We start from the raw sequence: 20,139 nt of genomic DNA, 5'->3' as shown, positions 1-20,139 counted from the left end.
GTGTTACTCTGAGGCTGGGAGAACATCAGCTAATACTTATTCCCAGCTTTAGTGGTAATTTGGCTGTAGCCAAGGGTGGAACAACCTCTCCAGTGCCTGAAAATGTCCTCCTTACAAGGAGTGAAATGGTACTTGAACGCCTAGGAGCATCACTTCCTAGTGACCACCTGGCCACATCCACAGGAGACTGTGGGCCGTGCTGAGCAGCAGCTGTAGCCCAAGCAAGATGATAATCAATGAGAGAGCAGTGCTTTCTAAATGGAATTACAGATGAGAACGGGGCCTGCTGGGCTGTGTGCAGCAAGAGTGCTTACCCCAGAGAGAGTAGGGCAGAGGGAAAGCACCTAACACAGGGCAGTGTGATGGCTGTGAACACGTAGCTCTGCAATCCCTCGCTGGATGGAGAGACAGCAGGAGGGACGACACTTCTCCCAGAAAAGGTACCATTCAGAAGGGCCCATCCACCCCCTCCTTGCCCTCCCCTTTTCAATAGCACTCTCCCGTGACTTTCTCTCCTTACAGACTCTTTATCTTCCATTGAGCCAGGCTCTGGACAAGACGTGGTCCCAGGCTCCCCTCTGAGAACCAGTATCAAGATCAAGCGTGGAGGCCCCCAGCAGCCACAGCCCCACCAGATCCTCTCTTCACTGCTGGATGCCAGTGAAGCCAAAAGGAGAAGCAATCGGATGCAGTAGGAGCAGCTGCGTGTTCCCCGTGCCTGGTCACCAGTTAAAGATACAGTATCCCAGTGCTTAACTGCAGAGGGCAAACCAAGTGGGTGGGAGGCTGCAGTGTTGGCAGCTGGATTTCCTTTCCTGGCCAACACGCTGCCCTTGTTGCAGGGAATGCCTTATCCATAGCTCAGAGGGCCTTAGGAACGTGCCTCTTGATTCTGGTGCTTTGCCTCGAATCCCAGGTGGCAGCTGCCCCCAGCAGCTGTCTGCAGAAATGACACCTCCCCATGACGTCACAGGGGTCTAACCCTCCCCTTGTTTCCTCTCTGCCCTTGAAAGTTACTCAGTTTAAGCCCTGCTTGACTGGGGGAGACAATCAATCCCTCCTAGACCCAAAGCCAAGCCTTAGCCTTGTCCATTGGTATAGTTGGTGGCATCTGCTTTTATTTCACATGGTGGTGTCTTGCTGACTTCAGGTGAGGACACCACTCCACAGGCTGTTAAAGGATTTCCTTTAAGCAAAGAACAAATCAGGAAATTCAGACAACAGTGAAAACAGTTACTCTGAAAATTCAGCTTTGAACTTTAGCATCAAAATCCTGGCTTCTGCTCTTGCTAATGGCACAAGTGGCATTATTTCCATCTGTGGTTTGCTAAGCAAAGACTTTTGATGCAGATGATAATGGCAACATTGCATTTCTATCTCTCTTCAGTGGTTTTAGACTGTTTCTGTGAAAATATAGAGCTGTTTGTAAGAAATATTATGGAATTGTGCAAGATTTTTTCCATATTTTGTTAGGCTTATGTATCCAGCCAGAGATAATTCATTTAAGTAGCAGCAACAACTATTCACAGAAAAGGATATTTTGCAGCAGTTTCTTAATCCTACATCAAGAAGGAAGAATGCAAGGTACAGCTGTCTGTACTGCTGCAATATTTCTGTCAAAAGCTGCTGGGAAAGACCAACTGTATGGTCTGTGTTTCAGCAACCCTTGTCACTCGGTGTGTTCTTCCTAAGGCAAAACCAGAGGCATGAGGTACACTAGATACTGGGCTTAAAACGAAGGAGCTTTGCCAGTGCAGTGTTAGCCACAGGTTACATTAGCTTGCTGTGCACACAGTAGACCTACAGACACATCAGGACATCTAAATCTTTCCTCTGAAGAGCATTTTATTTTGAGAAATGAGTGGGCTGCTTCAGGATCAGTGATTTCCCTCTGTGTCTTCATTTGGCCCTGCTCTCTAGGAACCCAACTGTGTGTCCCAGAACAGGTGAGGTGCTGGAAGCTGATGCTGAGCAAGCACCAGCAGCTGCTCCTCATGCAGAAGCTTTTTACTGCTCTACAAACAACAAACTGCCTTGGTTTGAGCTGGCTGGAGGCTGCCATGCACACCTTTCCTGGCCCTGCTGTGTGCTGCTTGGCTAATGCTGTGGCAGAGCTCGACCTGCAGTCAGCCCACATAGTGCAGTTGTACTTCTGGGTGCCCAGGTTTTCCTTTGGACATTGTGAAGAAACAAGCCCAGAGTGACACAAAAGTTCGGGGAGGTGAAGGAAAGGTACAGGCAGGTGCTGTCATTCCCTAGAAGTGAATGTAGAGCTGCCAAGAGCCGATGCCACAGGCTCCAGCTTTCCTTTGCTTGCCTGTATGCTGAATTACAGCTGGAGTGTGAGCAAGAGAACAAGCAAAACTGCCCAAGTTAAGCAGGTTGCTGACCTCAAGTAGTCATCCTGTACTCATGAGCCTTTCAGGAGAATGAAATAACATGTCCCTGAGTGCATCTTAAGTTTCAAATCCAGCACTAATTCTGACTACAGTGCTAAATCTAATGCCAGTTTGTATAGAAGTGATGCTGAATTAACCCACTGTCTTAAGGAAGTCTGGCCACCAGTGCTCAGCCTAACAAGTCACCAACAGCTCAACTTTCTGACGTGCAGCGGCTGCCCCAAGGGCTGTACAGCAGCCCACAGCTCAGCATGGTGCAGCCACTGATACCTTCTTGTCATAATCTTTCCACTTAGGAATTAATTATGCAAAGAGTCATTTCCCCATTTCCAGTCTGATTACCATGTAGGAGTTGAAATGCTTGTGATTACCCCTCTTGGTCTTGGTCACACAGACGTTCCATGACAGAGCTGGTGGCTTCCAGTGCTGACCCTCTGTACCTGCCAGGAGCTGCTGGGAAACACTAAGGAGGAACGAGCACACTGGGCAGGTCGGTGCTAGTGAGAGGCCCTGGCCACGTTACAGCACTGGCCTCGTGGCAGTGCAGGGGCCAAGCTAAACCAAAGCCAGCTTTGAAAAGGGAAATGGTAAAATTTGGGTTCACTGGTCCTGTAGCTACAGGGATGACTTTTGGGAACAGGGGGCACAGCCAGGGCATTTTCACTTCCCCGACACTTTGGAGCCTTCACACAGACAGGTCTCTTCCTCCAGGTTTGTCTTCCTGACTGCAGAGCCAGTGCATTAGCTGGCTGAGCGCTCACTTCAAGCCATTCCTATCGACTAGGATTTGGGATTGTAAATTATTTAAAACAAACTGCTGGCCAGATGAAAGGCAATTTAATGGAAGTTGTTTGCAATGAATCAGTCAGAAGACTGGTTAGGTTTGGCTTGCAACCTTCTTAATTATTGACTTTTCCAGATCTCTGTATGAGCTGGGTAAGGGTTTTTTCTCCCCATACTCTGTGCTTTATTTAGCTCCATCTCTCTCTGATGAGGTACTGTATCTTTAATTTGGGTGACAGTGGGATCATACCACATGGACTTTCTCTCTCAGCTGGGGTTTTGTTCCTCTCTACTTATAAACAGATTGGACCACACTGTTGTGCAGCCCCAGTTTCTTGATGTTTTGCAGGTGAACACAGCCTCACACGCTGCCATCGATGGTGATCATGACTAAGCAAACCACTCCAGCCACGTTTCCGTCCCAGGCAGGACACCAGGGCTCGATTTAGCCAGGCTGTGTAAGGCATCTTGCCATAGCTATGGAATTTAGAGAGTGGATTTATTTTGACTGCCTGCTCACTTAGAAATATATTTTAATTGAAATGTTTAGTGCTTTATCTTACATGCATACTGTGCAATACCATAGCGTGTTCTTTCCCTTATTCCCCCCCCCCACCCCCAAGACTTGTTAGAAATCCTTAATATTTCTTTGAGCTCCAATGTGGTTTTGGCTTGGATTGGTTCTGGTAGTAGTAATGCATTTTCCTTGCCTTGAGCTAACCAGAAGCAGCAGCAGCAGCACATTGCACAACCAAAAACCTTTGCAATTCGTGCACCCTCATCTTCACCAGCAATCTGGTACTCCTGGGAGGCAGAGAGTGCTTCTCACCAGAGTATCTAATTTGCACTTAAGGTAAAGAATTGATAGCAACCCAGGGAAATAGGAATAAAGTAGAGAGAGGAGCCCTCACCTGCTCCCACCCAACTCCACAGTAATTTCACCACTGACTTCCAAAGGAACGGGCCAGAAAGATCAGCTCCAGCCCTTCAGCTACCACAGAGGGGTGCTGCCCTCAGTGGAGCAGAGCAGGTGCCTCACAAGTGGATTTCTGAGAGTTTGGGGATTGAGTTTCTGGGCTTGGGGTTGGCTCCCAGACTCTGCAATGAACTGATTTAATGTAGGAACCTGACCACTGTGACAAAGACAATCGGCTTCTGGACTGGCCTCTCGATGCCATTTATTGGAAATCCATTCTCCTCCGTGTTTACAGCTTCTCTCTTACTCCAGATTACATTCCATTCAGGTGTTTGGTGGTACAGGGGTTTAAACTGCTCACAGTCTCTGTGACTGACTTGCCACCAAGCAATTCAAAGGTGCTGTAACTGTGCACAAAGCACGTTCCCAGCTGCAGAAGGAAACGTTCCCTTCTCTTACACAGTATTGTTTTTATTTATATCAATGTGTTTCGTGTGTGTGCAAATGGTCCCAGCTTCTCTCCTTGTAACAAGCTTTACAACCATTTGGTCTTTTCTAGGGCTGCCACACACAGTATCTTGCAGTCATGTGTAATGTCTTAGAGCAAGAATAAGTCTCAGCTGACCCGATGAACTCGGCTATGGCAGGCTCTAATGTTTGTTGTAAACACCACCTGTTTGTTCCACCTCTTGCATGGTTACTTCTCTGTTTTCATATTGCTATGTTATTGTTCAAAAATATCTATTTCTCTGTATTTGCTATGGGGTTTGTTACTGTATATGGAATGTTTTGTATTCAGCATTTTCTTACAGAGCAGAGTGGGAACAGTATTCAAGAACCCACAAATACCAAAGACCTTTCATGTAATGCACTGAGAAATAAACATACTGTAAATGAACATGATGGCAGGTGTCCTGTATCGACAGAGTTCAGAACAAGTCCAGGGGAACTGTGTCCTGAAATCAGGGCATCTTTCTCCCCCCCCCCCTCCACCCCCAGAGTCATCACCTCTTGGGACAGGTCAAACTGTTAGAAGAGGATGTGGTTAGGGAACAGGTACCCATTTAGCTATCACTACCATTCCCATTTGCAAAGGGAGGCTTTAATCCATGGGAGCCTTGGGTGGAGGAGAGGACCTGGGCTGTTACTATCAGAGAAGTGACAGTTTTGGTTCCTGAACATGCTTTTTCTCTCCTAACTAAAACAAGAGGTGTGAAATCCAGTTAGAGTACACTGCTGATATGCAGATACCAATACTGTGGCACAGTGTTGCCAACACTGAGAAATGCCCACAGCATCAGGGCCTCTGCTTCACACAGCTTTCTGCATCACAGATGAGGATACACTCAAGGTTACTTAACGCCAAACGTTCCCATGCAGCACTTCTGTGAGTCTCTCAGAGTGTATTTATCTCTCTTAGGCTTTGTGTCCTGACACCTCCAGCTGTGATATATTCATCCCTGCAAAAAGCCCTTTGAGGGAAGGCGGTTCTGTTAATCACTACTGCACAGATTGGGAGTTGCTGGATAAAAGGCTAAATTAATTTCTTGGGATGTTTGTGGCTGTGCTGGGCTGCCAAGCACCAAATTAGCATCAGGCCCATGTTGGTCTCTGGGCCATTATGGCCACTGGTTGTGATCACAGGGAGGGGAACCGGCGCTTTTCCTAACGCAACAGCACGAGGGGCATCAGTGGCAGAGCTGAACAGGTTGAGCTGCTAGCAGGAGCTGATTAAAAGATATATATATGAACAAAACACAGGTACTCTTTGAGCCTTAACTCTTCACCAACCTCATGCTCAACACCACGTTGCCACACAGGTCACTTTTTTAAGCTGGATGAGCATTCACACTACAGTAGGAATGGCTCCAACGCTCCACAGCCACGCAGTGGGCATCGCTCTCAGCACTGCTACCCCTCATAGGCCAGTGTGGCTACTAGTCACCAAAAACAGCAGCAAGTTTGTTCAAGGATGAATTGGAATTATAATGTGCCTACTCCAAACTTAAGGAATTCATTTGCTTGGCATCAAAAAGAGCCCAGCAGCTGATCAGGCCTCATTTAGTTATCGCTGAGCATCTTCCTGAGAGAGGCAGAAAGAAACAGCCCTGCCAGAGGGCAGCTCCCCCACACATCCCAATCTTAGGACAGGACCAAGAACCCTTAGACAAAGCTATCCCAGTCTTTTTAATCCCAAAATAGCACATATTCTTTACAGTTTAGCAAGGAAAAGGTATCTTAGCCACTGTATGGTAGATAAAAATGCAACAAAACTCTCTTTTAAAGATGCTGGTACTTAACCACTGCAACAATTTGCCAAAAGATGGTAGAGCCTTTACTCCTAGACATGTTTCAAATTGAGAGGACTTTCTCCACCTAAGATGTGAGCATGTGTATGTGGTTCTATTTCAACTCAAAGAAGAATTCATTCAGGAGAGCCATACTAGATAATCAAACTGGCAGAGTCAGTGATCATGAAGGTGCAGACAGCCCTTCCTGACCCTGCCTGCACTGTGCCCAGCACAGCTCAGCACTGGACTGATCTGCTGCTCTAGAACAGCTACACAAATTCACTAGTGCATGGGAACAGGGTCCCTGCAGCCTCACACTACCAGCTGGCTACCCTAAGCACATCACTAGGACACACCGTCCGTGTGCAGCACCTGGAGGGATCCAGGCTCCACAGACTGACACCTGGCCATGGGCCAGGGCTGTCCAGGATGGAAAATTTCTGGAATCAAAATTTTGGACTGAGACAGGCTACAAACCAAGGCAAGCTGGAGGTGCTTGGTAGATTGAAAGGCTGAGTCAAAGCTCAGAGTTGGCCTGCACGCAGCATTGGACTGTCACATGTGTCACTGTGCCAGTGAAAACCTGATTTATATAAAACTGGATGGAGTTAATGTTCAGCCAGTAACACTATATGACAGTTAAACTTTAGACTTAGTTCAGAAAACATACTGTCTGAGAGATTAACAGTGCACGATAGGATCTTGGCAGCAACCAGCTCTCTGCTCCTCAACCACAGAAACATCTTCAGAAATGGATAGAGCCTGGGTTTACCTGGTGACAGGAGGATGTGGTTTTCTTGGGGAGAAGATTGTAGAGCTCCTGTCTCAGCAAGACTACGTCAAAGAAGTCAGAGTTTTCGATTCTGTAGCAAGAGAAGAAGTAGAAAAATTCAGCACAGGTAAGAAAAGGGCATCAGCTGCTATTTAGCTGCCATAACTCTCCCTTTCCAGACAGCTGGCATTATGTTGGAGATGACATAGTTACAGGCATGAGGCAGGAACTGGGATTAAACAGACTGGATGAAGAATAACTCCCAGCTCGGAGAGGTTTTTCAGCATAGGATTAAATCAAAGCAAAACAATCCACAGCACGTAAGCCCAAGAGATATGTGACAAGTAGGATCTGAGTCCATACTCAGGGCTCAGGTGTGAGGATTGACATGCACACCAAGGGTGGGATGGAGATGTGACCTGTGGCCTTCCCAGTGCTGGGTAAAGCTGAGGGATGTATTTCTTCTGTCCTGCACATTATCCCCCTGTCTGTACCTGCCAGCACAGCTATGCCTCTTGCACAGTTGCAAGACTCTCCTGACAGGGAAGAGCTCCTGAGCAGCCCAGTTTAATTCTCTCATGAACAACTGCTTCCTCTTCCCTACTAAACCAAACAACTTCTCTTTCTATCAAATTTCACTGGTCTTTTTTATTCAGACTCTGTTAGTTCTGTTCAGCTTGTACTCTAACCCTCCAGCATACTTTGAGTCCCTCCCAGTCTGATGTTATCTGCTGATTTCATGAACAAATCTGCCAGATTCTTGATGAAAACAATTAAAAACCAACAAAACACTCCAATCCAACACTAAACCCTGGAGAGCCCCAGGGCAGCCACCTCCCCCAGCTGGCACTTCCCTGGGAACTGTAATCCAGCAGGTTTTGTGCTCACCCTGAAGTCACTGATTCAGGCCACATTTACAAACTTGCTTCTAAGAGTGACACAGATTTTCCTAAGCCCTTCTGAAGTCCAGACAGATGACATTGACCTGTTCCACAAACTCCATACAGCCTGTTAACTTGTCCTAGGAACAAAGAAGGTTTATCTGACTTGATTTGATCTTGACAAATCCATGTCAGCTGCTTCTATTCTCCTTATTATCTCACAGGTCCCCACACACATGTTGTCTAAGTGTGTGTTCCTGAATTTCCTGGGGTTGAAATCAAGCTGTTTTGTAATTTCCTGGCCGTTCCTGACCTCCTTTCTGAGGAATTTCATTCACTCCACTGCAGTCTTCCAGCACCTCCCTCAAAAGCCCTCCAAAGTAGCTGATAATGCAATAAAGCTGCAGGAGCATCCAGCACCCATCTAGCAGGCATTATCAATCTGAAAACTTCTCATGCTTGCCTTGTATCCTCCCTGGTTTTGGCTGAGCACTCACCATTCCCTTGCTGGTCTTAATTGCACCAGCTGCCTTGAGACAGGTGAGGCAAAGCAGGTTCTTAACAATGAGGAGAAGCCCATAAGCAGCTGAGTGGAAGTATTTAAGTAGGAGTAGTCTCCCTGCTACCCTTCTGCTCCATCTCTGGGCACTAGCAGACACTCTCAGCAGGAGCTGCCTCCTCTGTGTTCTGGTCCTCTGGGTAAGTGTATTACCACTGCTACATGGGTTATGCCTTCTTTCTTTTTTCTCCCCTCACTGAATCAACTCTGTTCTATATTACTCAATTAATTTAATATTAAAACTCTTAGGAGTTAGTCCACCAAGTCCTGGCTATGGTAACTACAAAATCAGTCTGACCCTTTTGTAAATCTGCAGCCTCTTCCTTCATCTCAGGCTCCTTAGCAAATGTTCAGCTGGCTGACCTGCAATCTTGAATTCTGTCCTTCCTTTGAGTTCATGAGGAATAACCCCTTTCTTTTACCACCTTGTTCTGATTGCTGCTCCCTGAGGGCTTCTGTGTCACAACACTTCCATAGCTGGAGTCACAGCCCCTTCCCTGAGCTGCTTGTGTGCACAATCCTTCAGAAATCACTCCCTTGCTCCCTGGCCATGTGGGGCTTTCCAAGAAGCCACCAGCCCAGGGTAGAGGACACATCTCCTTCCCACAGCTCTCCTGGGACTGCTGCTGCCCAGCCCATTGCAAAGGCCCCATGGAGTAGAGCTTCCTAAGCCCAGCTTCCTGCAGGCCTATTCCAAACCACAGATAAGGAAAAAGGGGAAAAATCCTGCTTAAATGTTGCAACACTATCTCAAAGCAAGAAAATTATCAGTAGATGCCAACAGTAGCCATGTATGGATCAGCTACTTTGAGGGGGGAGGGTGGAAAAGGACATGGAGGGGGAAAAACTCTTCTGAATGGCTCAGAGAGAGGAATTTCCTAGGGAACTTTTTAACCTGCTACATTATTTTCCCTTACCAGCTATAGCATTTGCAATTTAAATAATGCTCTGAGCAACATCCCTTGATCTTGCCTGGTGTTATTCCCAGTAAGCTCTAAAAATCTCCTGTCTTAAGGAAATTGTCCAGCACAACTTCTCTCATTCACATGTCATAGAATCACAGAATTGTAGGGGTTGGAAGGACCTCGAGAGATCATCGGGTCCAACCCCCCTGCCAAAGCAGCTCCCTAGGACACAGAGCAAATCCTGTGACCAGCTCTGGGCCACCACTCCCAGCCTGGCTCAGCACCACCCTTGGATGCACACTAGAGATGTGCAGTGACCAACACAGTTAGACTGACCCACAGGTGGTGCAAAGTGCAGAGCTGGATTAAACCAGATGCAGACCTGGCCTCTTTGGGTTCAGAACCAGGGATGCATTTTCCCTGGTGTGATGTATTCCAATGGCATGGTCACTAGTTCAGTGTGTGCTTCAGCTTGCCCTGCAGAGAAGAAAGCTTTCCAAGCAAGATCCTGGATCTGGAAGAAGGTGGGGATGCTGATTTGTATTTTATCTTTCCCCCTGTATCTATGGTTATGTTCTTTTTCTCCAGCTACCACTCCTGTGACAGTGATGAAAGGAGACATTCTAGACTACAACCTGCTCCTCACTGCCATGCAGGGGGTTCATGTGGTTATTCACACAGCTGCTATTGTGGACTCCAGGAACAGTGTGCCCTTTTGGCAACTGAAAGCTGTCAATGTTGGGGGTAAGCTCTTCAAAACACCCATTCAATACAGCCTTAATTTCACATGCCTCACTGTAGTCATGCAAGATGCTATGACAAATGTACTCTCTCTGATTTGGGGCTTGGTCCCTGAACTTCCCAAGCTCCACTCTGCTCTGGGATGACAGATCCTGGGACCTTTCCTTTCCAGCAGGGAGGTTTCTGCCTTTGCTCCTCTGTCCTTGCTCAGGGCAGGCCATGCTCCTCCTCTCCACTGCTAAAGCTTCATCTTAGGAAGGTAAATCTGGACCCAGTTACTGCACAGATATTGTGGTCAAGGGTACAACGGTCAGTAATGATACCCAGGTGATCCAGGACACGCCTACAGAGATAAGAAGCTGGTTAACATGTGACAATTGAAAGTTAACTCCTGTCCTAGATAGCTTATAGCTCTCCCAGGGATTTTGAGGGAGAAAAGTCTACACTATACACCAGTGCAAGAAGACAGGGGTTGAACTGCATCCATGCTATCAAGTGGTGTAAATGAATTACAATCAGAGTTCACAGCTATTACATATGTACAAGCCACATGTAACTGAGAGCTCTGCACCCCCTTCTCCCTGTCACCAAGAGCCCATTTCTTGTGAGGTGCAAGATCTGCTTAAAGAAAACTTGTCCATAAATCTAGGCAATAAGCACAGGCTATAAAAATAATGAAATCCCTATTACAGCAGCAATTCCAATGGCACCTCAGGCTGTTAGCTACTAAAATAGTTGTTAACCACAAGGAAGGGATTTTATATATTTTATATATATATATCTCAAACTCAATTACTGCTTAGGGCTCCTACTCTTTGCTGATGCATTCAAGGGCAACATTTAAATTCCATCCTTTTCATTGCTGTAGTTGTTTTTAAAGCCAGATGCTTTTAAGAGCCTGTGTTGTGCATGTGTACTGAGAATATTCAGAGCCTGGGGGTACCTGCTGCCTCTTAATGGCTTTGTGAGATCTTCCTCTTCATTGCCCGCTCCTATGAGCGAGGTAACTGCAGCTAGTGAGGGTTTTAGACAGCACTGAACGTTGGGCAACTCCCCTTTTCAGCAAACCAACCCTCTTGCAGATGTGACGTCCCCAGAAACCACCCACAGAGTTTTTTCCAGTGTGACTGGTGGCCAAAGTGCTTCAAGGAGCACAGTTCGAGGGGTTTTAGCCAGAGCCTTATTTTCAGAGTCCAACTGTTCTGTATTTCTGCCTCCCCTTGGATGGTGCCCTGTAAACCTCCTTAAAATGAGGCTGCTGCCCTCACCAGTAAGTCTCAAAATCTGTAATCAAGAGTTAGTCTACAGTTTGCTACTAACATCATGGCATGTAAGAGAATGAAAGCAAACTGTGTATGATACCTGCTGTAGACTTCATGGGAGAAAAATAGGGTCAGGACAGGTCAACTATAAAATCCTCCTCTCTGTAACTCAGGCCACAGAAATTCATCCAATTATTGCTTTAAGCCCAACAATTTGTGGCTAAATTGTACTATGCCTTCTCAAAAGACTTTTTGCCCAGAATTAAGGTCTAGCAAGTTAATGGACTATCATGTCTTTCAGCAAGCCATAACAATGCTGAAGAGTATTACTGTGGCTACAGTAAATTACCATCTCTGGCAAAAATTTACATCTCTCCTGCTTTGATTCTCTCCTCTGTTTCAACCACTAACTGCCAAATCCTGCTATAGCCTTGTTGACTAGATTGGAAAACCCTCTTCTACAGCAATTATTTTTTCCACCTAGTCACTTAAAGACTTTTTAATCTGCTTTTTATTAAGCTGCATGGATTTTAACTTGGCTGTTTCCAGTGCTGTTTCTCAACAGGGGTTCTTGGTTAACTTTACATATTGTCATAGGCTCATGGAAAGCAGATTGCAAAGACCTAGTGGGAAAGAATCATTGATTCATGCCCTCTGAAGTTATCCTAAACTCAGGATTTCCATGATAATTTCAGATTATGCCCTTAGCAACATGGAGAACAGAAAAATCACACACACACACACCCCCCCAAGATCTGCAGTAAGTCTCAAGGGCAGAGCCTGATTAGCCAGGTATAAATAGTATGGAGATTTAAGGAAACCAACCCTATGAGCAGCTTCCTTTAAGACCTGCCTCATCAGATTTGAAGGTCCTCAGTACACAACCATGTATTGCCAGCATCGAAGCTCTCGTAGAATCAACTTGAATCAAAATCACAATGAATGCCAAAACCATCCCTCATAAATCATTTAAACCCACTCCCTCCCCTCAAACCCCAGACCTCAACCAAACAAAACCCACACACACTGACCCAGAGGTTTAGCCAGAACAACATTTCTTAATCCAAACTATGCTTCAGATTCACCTGGATTCCATGTGCACTCGTAAGGTCCCCCACTATTTTATTCAAAATTCTGCAGCTATCGAGTCTGTTGCAATGATGTTCACCCTGTAATCATCCTGCAGGGCTTCTGTAGAGCAATTTATGCAACTAAAACACTGATCCTTTTGCCAGAAGCCTGCAATTCTCCACTTGACAGTCTGCCCATGAATAGAGAAAGATGGGAAGCATGGAGTTTTGCTCTACCAAGTTGTCTGCTTCCTTTTTCTTAATAACTATTAAGTCCAAGTCAGCTGTCAATAGCCATAGAGGTTTAGCCATAGAGGTTAAGCCACATTGTAGCTATAGATGTAATTGTTACTTTCATGCTACAAACAATCCATTCCTGTGCAAACATACCTGAGGAACTGCAGCCTTGACCTGTGACTTTACATCTTTTCAGCCACAGAAAAAGATGGATCTGTTCCAAGTTAGAATCCCAAGCCTAGAAATCTCTTCTGTTTTGCACAACAGGCCAAGGCAAGGTGGTTAATGTTTGTCCTGCCCCACAGGCACTGAAAACGTGCTAAGGGCCTGCTGTGTCCTGAACGTGCCGTATGTTGTCTACACAAGCTCCATTGCTGCGGTGGGACCCAACACATCGTGTGAGCCCATGATCAGGTAAGGCTAAAAAATGTTCTTCATCACTCTGGATTCCCAGTTAAACAGCAACCAGATGGAGATTTTTTTGCTGTAGGTACAAAGGAGAAGATGTGTCCCCCTTCCTGTCTATTCCTCTCTTTCTGAGAAAATCCTTCTCTGCTGCCCCTTGCTTTTAGGGACAACTCCTATTCCCAACCTAAACTTGACCAGTAGTGCATGCCACTGATTGAAAGGGTTGGTTGAGAGATGTACCACCCGACTGTACCTCCAGGCTGCCCACTGGATGTACAGCCCTGCTCCTCTAAGCCCTAAAATCAGTTTCAGGTGGGATTTGGAGCAATACAAAGAGAGTGGTCACAATGAGAATGTGGATAGTTGTTTGGTTATAGATCTTCAATATCCAGAACTGACTTTCACAACCTGCTGACACTCCTGCTTGGAACTCAGCATCAGGAGTATCCATGCTTTGTATTCATGGCACAACAGTACTTGCACCTGGAAAAGTGCTGATGTTTGAGGACCAGTAGCTGAAGTTTTAGGGTAAATTTGACTGCAAGCAGAGATAGCTGCTGTCTGATAGGTACCACTGTAAGGGTCCTTGCTGATTTCAAGCATGGTTGTAGCCACACATGCTGCTCAAACCACAGACATTTGTGTGCAAGGGGAACTGGCTCAAAGTCAAGTTTTGTCTCCATAGGCAGCCAGTCTAGACACAGTTGGCTTCAGGCTCCAGAAATCGGGCTCCAGCTAGAAAAGGCTACTTAAGACAACTTTAAATTACCTACAAACCTGAATTTCATGCTCATAGGTAAGCTAAGGTATAACCTAGTTGTTTTGAAAAGCATTTGAAGCACACAAACCTGTAGGATAAATACCTGGCTTATGAAAAAAAAATCCATGAGAGCAACAAACCTCAATTTACTTGGGACCCTGAGCACTGTAGAATTTGGTCATTAAATGAATGTTGATACAGGCACATCCTTGTTAGTATTTTAGTCCTGTGACTTAAGAAATAGATGTGAACAGATATCTTGTAGAGCCTACCCCAAATCTTGCCTGGGAAGACAACCCTTTGGCTTGTAATGATGGTGCCAATGGGGGCAAGCAAAAACCCATCTGGGCTGATGCTTGTAGAGCTACACATGAACATCCTCTGCCCATCATCTCAGAATGCTTTCCTACCACAAATGCAAATAAATCAACCACCTACAGCCTTTAACACATTTTGCAGAACACATTAGTTGCCCCTATGATGCTGGAAGGAAGCCTGAGGAGTAATCCTCATTCTTCAATGATTTTGACTTTAAACTAAGGGAATTACAGAAAGTAAAATGAAGGAAGGGTCAGACCTCCAGTAAAAAATTACACCATTTGTCTCAATAGGGAGCCCAGTGATAACTGGAAGGCAACATAATATGGCTCTGTTTTCCAGACTGAAAGCAGAGGTGATGTGAATTTCCCCTTCCTCCTCTTCTCATCTCCCCCAGCCCCACCCAATCTGTTCTGCTCTTCTCCCTCACTGTCTGTGATTCCCCCCCTGCCTGCCTTTTGCTTCTTCTCTGTCCCCCTCTCCATCATTCCTCATATAATTTTATTTAACTCACTTTTACGTGCTTGGAAATTGACACAGACAAAGCATGATTAGTCTCTGGACAGGGTGATGGGTGCAGGGATAATGCTCACACCTCAGCATCCGACAATAATAGAAAATGCCTCTGTCAGTCTCAATCCCTCCGAGACAGCCACCGCTGAGATACCTTCTGACAATGCTGCTCCAGTCTTATTAGCGTTCAGTTATCTGTGATCGTTTTGAAAAGCAAGAGCATTATGCTCAGCTCTTTGTTACTACCAGGCTTCAAAAGGGGTGGGGGAAAGCAAGCGTGAGCAGAGCTCTGCAGCCCAGGAACAGCAGGCAGGTTTGCCCCTTTGTGAAGCTGTGTCTTTTTAAAAGCTTTGCAAGGCAAAAAATAAACTTGGATTAAAAAAAAGAAAGCAATTAAAACTGGAACTTCTAGATGAACACACACACACACCTTGCCGGTTATGCTGGGCCTCTCCCGGGCCTGCAACAAACCACGCACAACCAACCTTTTGTCTTCCTTGTTCTCTGGTTTGTTGTTTGCTCATCACCAGTGAACACAGGGAAGGGGAAGAGGAAGGGTTTGTGACAAAAGCCCAGGGTGTGCAAGGCAGCTGTATTTCTAATGCTCCTGATTTATTTTGGGGCCTGTAGGACAGGCCGGCCCTGCTCTCAGCTGGGCTATCTGACGCACAAGATACTAGACTGCCACACAGGCAGGAGAAAGGCAACATCCTTGTCCTCATTTTACACATGGAGATGTGAGCATAGGAAAGAGCAAGCAAGTTGCCCAAGGTCAAAGATGGAGCCTGAGTCAGAGTTTGCTCTCCCGAGGCCCAGTGTTTGACAAAAAGACCTCCAGCTGCAGGTTTGCTGCATGAACTCGTCACAGGCCACTTAACCCTTTCAAGAGGTGCATCTGACCCCACCTGCAAAAGAAGCATGATAATTCTCAATTGCTGTGTCTGAGGGTACCCCATGCCTGGCAGAGTCTGGTGTTTGCCTAGAGGGAATTTCTCTAGGAAAGCAAAATATCCAGTAAATTAATTTTAAAATGTGAAGAAGAAAGTCTCTGCAGCACACAGAGGGAAGAGAGCCTGTCCATGCTGGTCATGGCCACAGGGGGCCAAGTGGTGTTCATAGATGGATCTTTCTAGTACTTCAAACAAGGTTTCTTCACCCCCCAGCTCTCCCTGAGCCCAATCGGTCTGCTTGACCAAATCCTGCAATGGTCTAATGACCTAGAATCACTGGGACAAAACAGCAGTGTCTTGGTGGGGAATAGAGCTGCTTTCTTGTTTCTCCTTGGAATTATTTCAGTGTCTATGAGGCCGGCTACACATTAGACTTTCCTCCTTGCAGCTGTAAGTTAGGAGGCTGAGGAGCAGGTTTTCTTCCATAGAGGCAACCAAGTGTCCCCAGAATGGCTGCAAGCCCTGCTTGCCCTTAATCATTGTTCCACTTCTTTGTTCTTCCTGTCGAGCATAATTTGTGAGGAGTTATGGAAGTGTAATCCCAGCACAAGCCTGGTGATCGCACGTCTTCCAACAGATCACTAGCAGCTCTATTACATCACCAGCAAACAGCTTCCAACTCTATAATCAACTCTATGACAAAGCAAAGCAGCAGCTTCTCCTTTTAGTTTATGGCTCTTTCTCTACCTCTAATGAACAAATACAGTAGGCACGCTTGCATTTTCATGCCATCTACATTCTTGTGCTCTTTCCACCTTGTTTAGTCACTTGTGAGTTGCTTAAAAAGGTACCTCCACTGCCTTCTCATTTGCCTGCCAGAACATTGTTTGCTTCAATCATGTTGTTAAGGAAAAACAAATCCAGCTCTCAGAAATCAAACCACTACACTCTCACAAACCTGCCTATGAACACCTAGAACTTCCTGGTATTTCTTGAGACCTTATTTCTCCTAAACTGCAGCAAGGATCTCAGAACTCACAGCTACCAAGTCCCTGGAGAGCAGGGATTCCAGAGTGATTAATGCTGTGACAAATGTCCCCAAGCCCTGTGCTCTACTCCATGGTCACTTACTATCTCTCACAATCTAATTTCAGAGGAAATGAGGACACCATCTACAATGGGGAAGTGGAGCTGCCTTATGGGAAGACAAAAGCCATGGCAGAAAAACTCGTATTTGAAGCCAACGGAAAAAGGGTACAAAAGCCACTGGTAGCAGCACTGGTTGGGTAGGAGGAGAGAGATGGGTAGAAAGAGCCCACAGCTCACATCTAAGTGTGTGTCCAACTGCTACCTTGACTTCATGCATAGACCACGTTGCCCTAAGCTTACCAAACCGTGATATTCCCAAATAATCAGGAAGCTGCCAAGCTCTGGTAAGAGAGAAGGGTACAGCCCTTTGAGCTTTAACTCCACCAGGAGTGTGACTTTGGGAAGAGCTGTGTTAAAGTGGGGTCTAAGAAACCAGGCTCCCCTAGTTCATAAGGCATAAAGGTATATAACCTTTAGACATGCCTGAGTGATTTAAGAATCAGATATATTAGTGTGTCCAGACTCAGCCACTGACCTAAGTTAGCTGGCCAGACTAGACTCCCAGTACAGTCAGCAGATAGATGAGTTCTTCTAGAGGACAAAGCAGAATGCAAAGTTGAGATCTGTGTCCTTAATCACTGCCTGGGCAACCCTCTCTCCTGGTGACAGTTTGAGGCCAGGCAGCTTGGCTGGCTTTCACTGGTACCTGATTTTGGTGGTTGCAAATACTCATTTATACATCATAACTGGAAAAGAGTTAATGCCACAAGCACCCTCCATCCAACATCTCTCAGTGAGCACCACATGGGTGCAGGTATGCTATGAATACTTTTTAAAAATCAAACTGGGCAGCTCTTTGCATTCTTAGGGACACAAACCAGGCTCTAAGTGTCCAGAGCACCTCTGCAAATGTTGATTCCTCCACCCCAATATTCCCAGGTTTTGGTTTTATCTGCCAAACCCAACATCACCACAGAAGACTTCCTCTCTGAATCCATCACACACTAACATCCCTTCCTGATTTTACAGATGAGCAATGGTGGTAAACTCACAACCTGCATTATCCGTCCAAACGCAGTGTATGGGGAGAAGGCAACGTTTCTTCAAGAGATGTATTTGCTTGCCAAAGCCAAGAACAGTGTGTTGAACTACCTGGAGCCTGAAAACACAGAGCGGAATTACACATACGTAGGTAAGTAAATGGCTGATCTCTTTGCATGTGGTGCTACCAGGCTGTTTCAGTCACAGGGCATTTTGCATGACAGTTTAACCATAATCTTCCAAGACAGAGAGGTGAGCATGGTGAATGAGCACAAATATTTTTATAACCATAAAACTTAGACTGGCTGAAAGAATTTCTTAAACAGTTGTTTATATTCTACTATTTTTTTTCCTGTGGGGTGGGGGATGTTGGGAGTTTTTTCTTCCCCTCAACATAGAAAATGTTCAGAAAAAAGTCAGCAGAAAAGGGGATAGAGATCTTTCTTTTTCTAGGTAAATGTTTTAAGGGATATAAGGAGGGGGACAGAGAGAGATCCAGGCAGTACTTTTTAAATGGTTTTGGTTTGAAAAGACACTTAATTTCCTCTTCATTAGAAGAAATGAAACTATCTGTACAATTGCTCAAAGAAAAAGGCTGTACTGCATATCTGATTTCAGAAAGCACAAGACACCACTCAGAAAACCTATAGGAACGGTTTGTTGTGGTGTTGAATGCATGTGAGGAGAGTACAAGTCATTAAATCATGCAGGGTTTAAGTCATTTCTGTGCAGCTTGCTTATACATCTTTTTCTAAAAGTGCAGATAACAGTGGTTTGAAAATGCTGTTAGGGAAGAATCAGGCCTAGATAAATCAAGTGACTTCTTCAAAGGCTCACAGCAGTGCCAGGAATAAAACCCTCGAGCTCTGCCTCCCATTCATCCTGCTCCTACTACAAAACACTGCCCTCTCGCTTCACATGAGCCACTATCACAAGGCACATTAATTGTCCAGCTCAAAGGGGAGACCAAAGGTTTACAGGATCTTGGAGGTCTGCATTAACTACTCAGTCTCTCTACAGTACAGCTGAGTTAGATGATGAGTGCTTTCCCCCCTTCACAGCACTGAAGCTGGCAGATCTGATGTGCTCATTCACTCCTACAGTAAACAGGGAGAAGTCGCTCCACCTGAATCTGTTTCTCTCCCCCTCTTCTTTCTCCAGGGAATGTTGCATGGATGCATGTTCTTGCAGCAAGGAACTTGCAGCTGAAACCAGACTTACTCGCAGGACAAGTGTATTATTCCTATGATGACACTCCATCAAGGGAAGGCTTTCTGATCAGGCATCAGCTGATATCCTCTGCAGACCCCTCAGTAAGACTAGGCTCACACATCCCTTACTGGAAGATGTGGTTAATGATACAACTGCACAGGATAATCAGGGTCATTTTGTACCCTTTCTGGAAGCCACAGCCTTTCCTAAACTTGCCTTTACTGAACACAATAGTCATCAGCTTCTCTTATGAGACAGACAAAGCCTCCAGGCATTTTGGGTACAAACCCCTCTTCACCTGGGAAGAAAGCAAGCACAGAACTGCACAGTGGTTGAAAGCAGCTGCAGGGAACCTGGAACCCCCCCAAATTCATGAAAAGAAGAACTAAGCAGCATGTTTGGGGGAAGGAGAGAGCTGACTGCACCAGCAAGTTCCATCTAAACTTCACAACATGCACAGATTGTTGGCAGAAATTTTGCAAACACTGAGAAATCCTGGTACAGAGACAGAACAAAACTCTCAGGCTGCAAGTACATACCCTTGCCATGCCAGCAACTCAGCTATTGCTGTACCTGGCTTATATATTCAAGGGGTCTTCAGGGATAACTTGAGGGAAGGCAAGGGAAGCCCAGTGAGTTCTTGCTCAGTTTAATAAAAAATGATTCCCTTTTCTAGAGCTACCTTCTTGAAAATACTTCTGTTGTTCTTAAGATGTGGAACTTTGTACCTGTTTTGGAATATTACCCCTGTAAAGAGAAACTTCCAGTCTCTTGTGCTAACAATGTATGGGCTGACATACTTTCTAATTGCAAGGATGGATAGCTGATGTCTACAAGCTTAGAGGTGGGATTCATACAGCTTGTAACTCAAATTCCCTTACCTCACTGCACTCTAGCAGCAAAGCAAAACAAATTACAGCCCGTGTTCAGCTGCTGCTCTGGCAGACAGCAACTTCAGTGAAGGCCTTGGGGGCTGTCTTTATGCTAAATAACGTCTGAACTTCAGGCAGCAGAGGTCATTTCAACTCACTCTGTGGCTCTGGAGCTACACAGTCCATCCAGGAGCAGTATTTCACAGATGGGGCAGGCACA

At 45.7% G+C, this 20,139-nt stretch overlaps 2 protein-coding genes across 2 annotated transcripts in view; both read left to right on the top strand.

Moving 5' to 3' along the window:
• COL26A1 (collagen type XXVI alpha 1 chain) overlaps positions 1-695 on the top strand; it is a gene marked incomplete at both ends in the record, with an annotated part of 151,092 nt that extends 150,397 nt beyond the window's left edge. Inside the window, one exon of the mRNA XM_084273057.1 lies at positions 523-695. Coding sequence (XP_084129183.1) covers positions 523-695 — 173 coding nt within the window. The remainder of the gene's footprint in view (positions 1-522) is intronic.
• Positions 696-7,125: 6,430 nt separating this feature from the next.
• LOC311198929 (3 beta-hydroxysteroid dehydrogenase type 7-like) lies at positions 7,126-19,724 on the top strand. Its single transcript, XM_084272962.1, has 6 exons — positions 7,126-7,288; positions 10,095-10,250; positions 13,122-13,230; positions 16,860-16,959; positions 17,824-17,986; positions 18,997-19,724. Exons 1-6 carry the CDS (start codon positions 7,141-7,143, stop codon positions 19,434-19,436), a joined length of 1,116 nt encoding a protein of 371 aa, XP_084129088.1. The 5' UTR covers positions 7,126-7,140; the 3' UTR covers positions 19,437-19,724.
• The last annotated feature ends 415 nt before the right edge of the window (positions 19,725-20,139 follow it).

The sequence above is a fragment of the Gallinula chloropus genome (genome assembly GCF_964237585.1).
Source record: "Gallinula chloropus genome assembly, chromosome: 19".
Lineage (NCBI taxonomy): Eukaryota > Metazoa > Chordata > Aves > Gruiformes > Rallidae > Gallinula > Gallinula chloropus.
Note: the sequence above shows the minus strand (reverse complement) of the source record. Positions and strands in the feature narration are given on the sequence as shown.

Excerpts from the sequence above, each read along its gene's own strand:
- LOC311198929 (XM_084272962.1), top strand. The coding sequence starts at position 7,141 with ATGGATAGAGCCTGGGTTTACCTGGTGACAGGAGGATGTGGTTTTCTT. Across the intron at positions 7,289-10,094 it reads AGTAGAAAAATTCAGCACAG|CTACCACTCCTGTGACAGTG; the intron begins GTAAGAAAAGGG and ends CTTTTTCTCCAG. Across the intron at positions 16,960-17,823 it reads TTGAAGCCAACGGAAAAAGG|ATGAGCAATGGTGGTAAACT; the intron begins GTACAAAAGCCA and ends CTGATTTTACAG.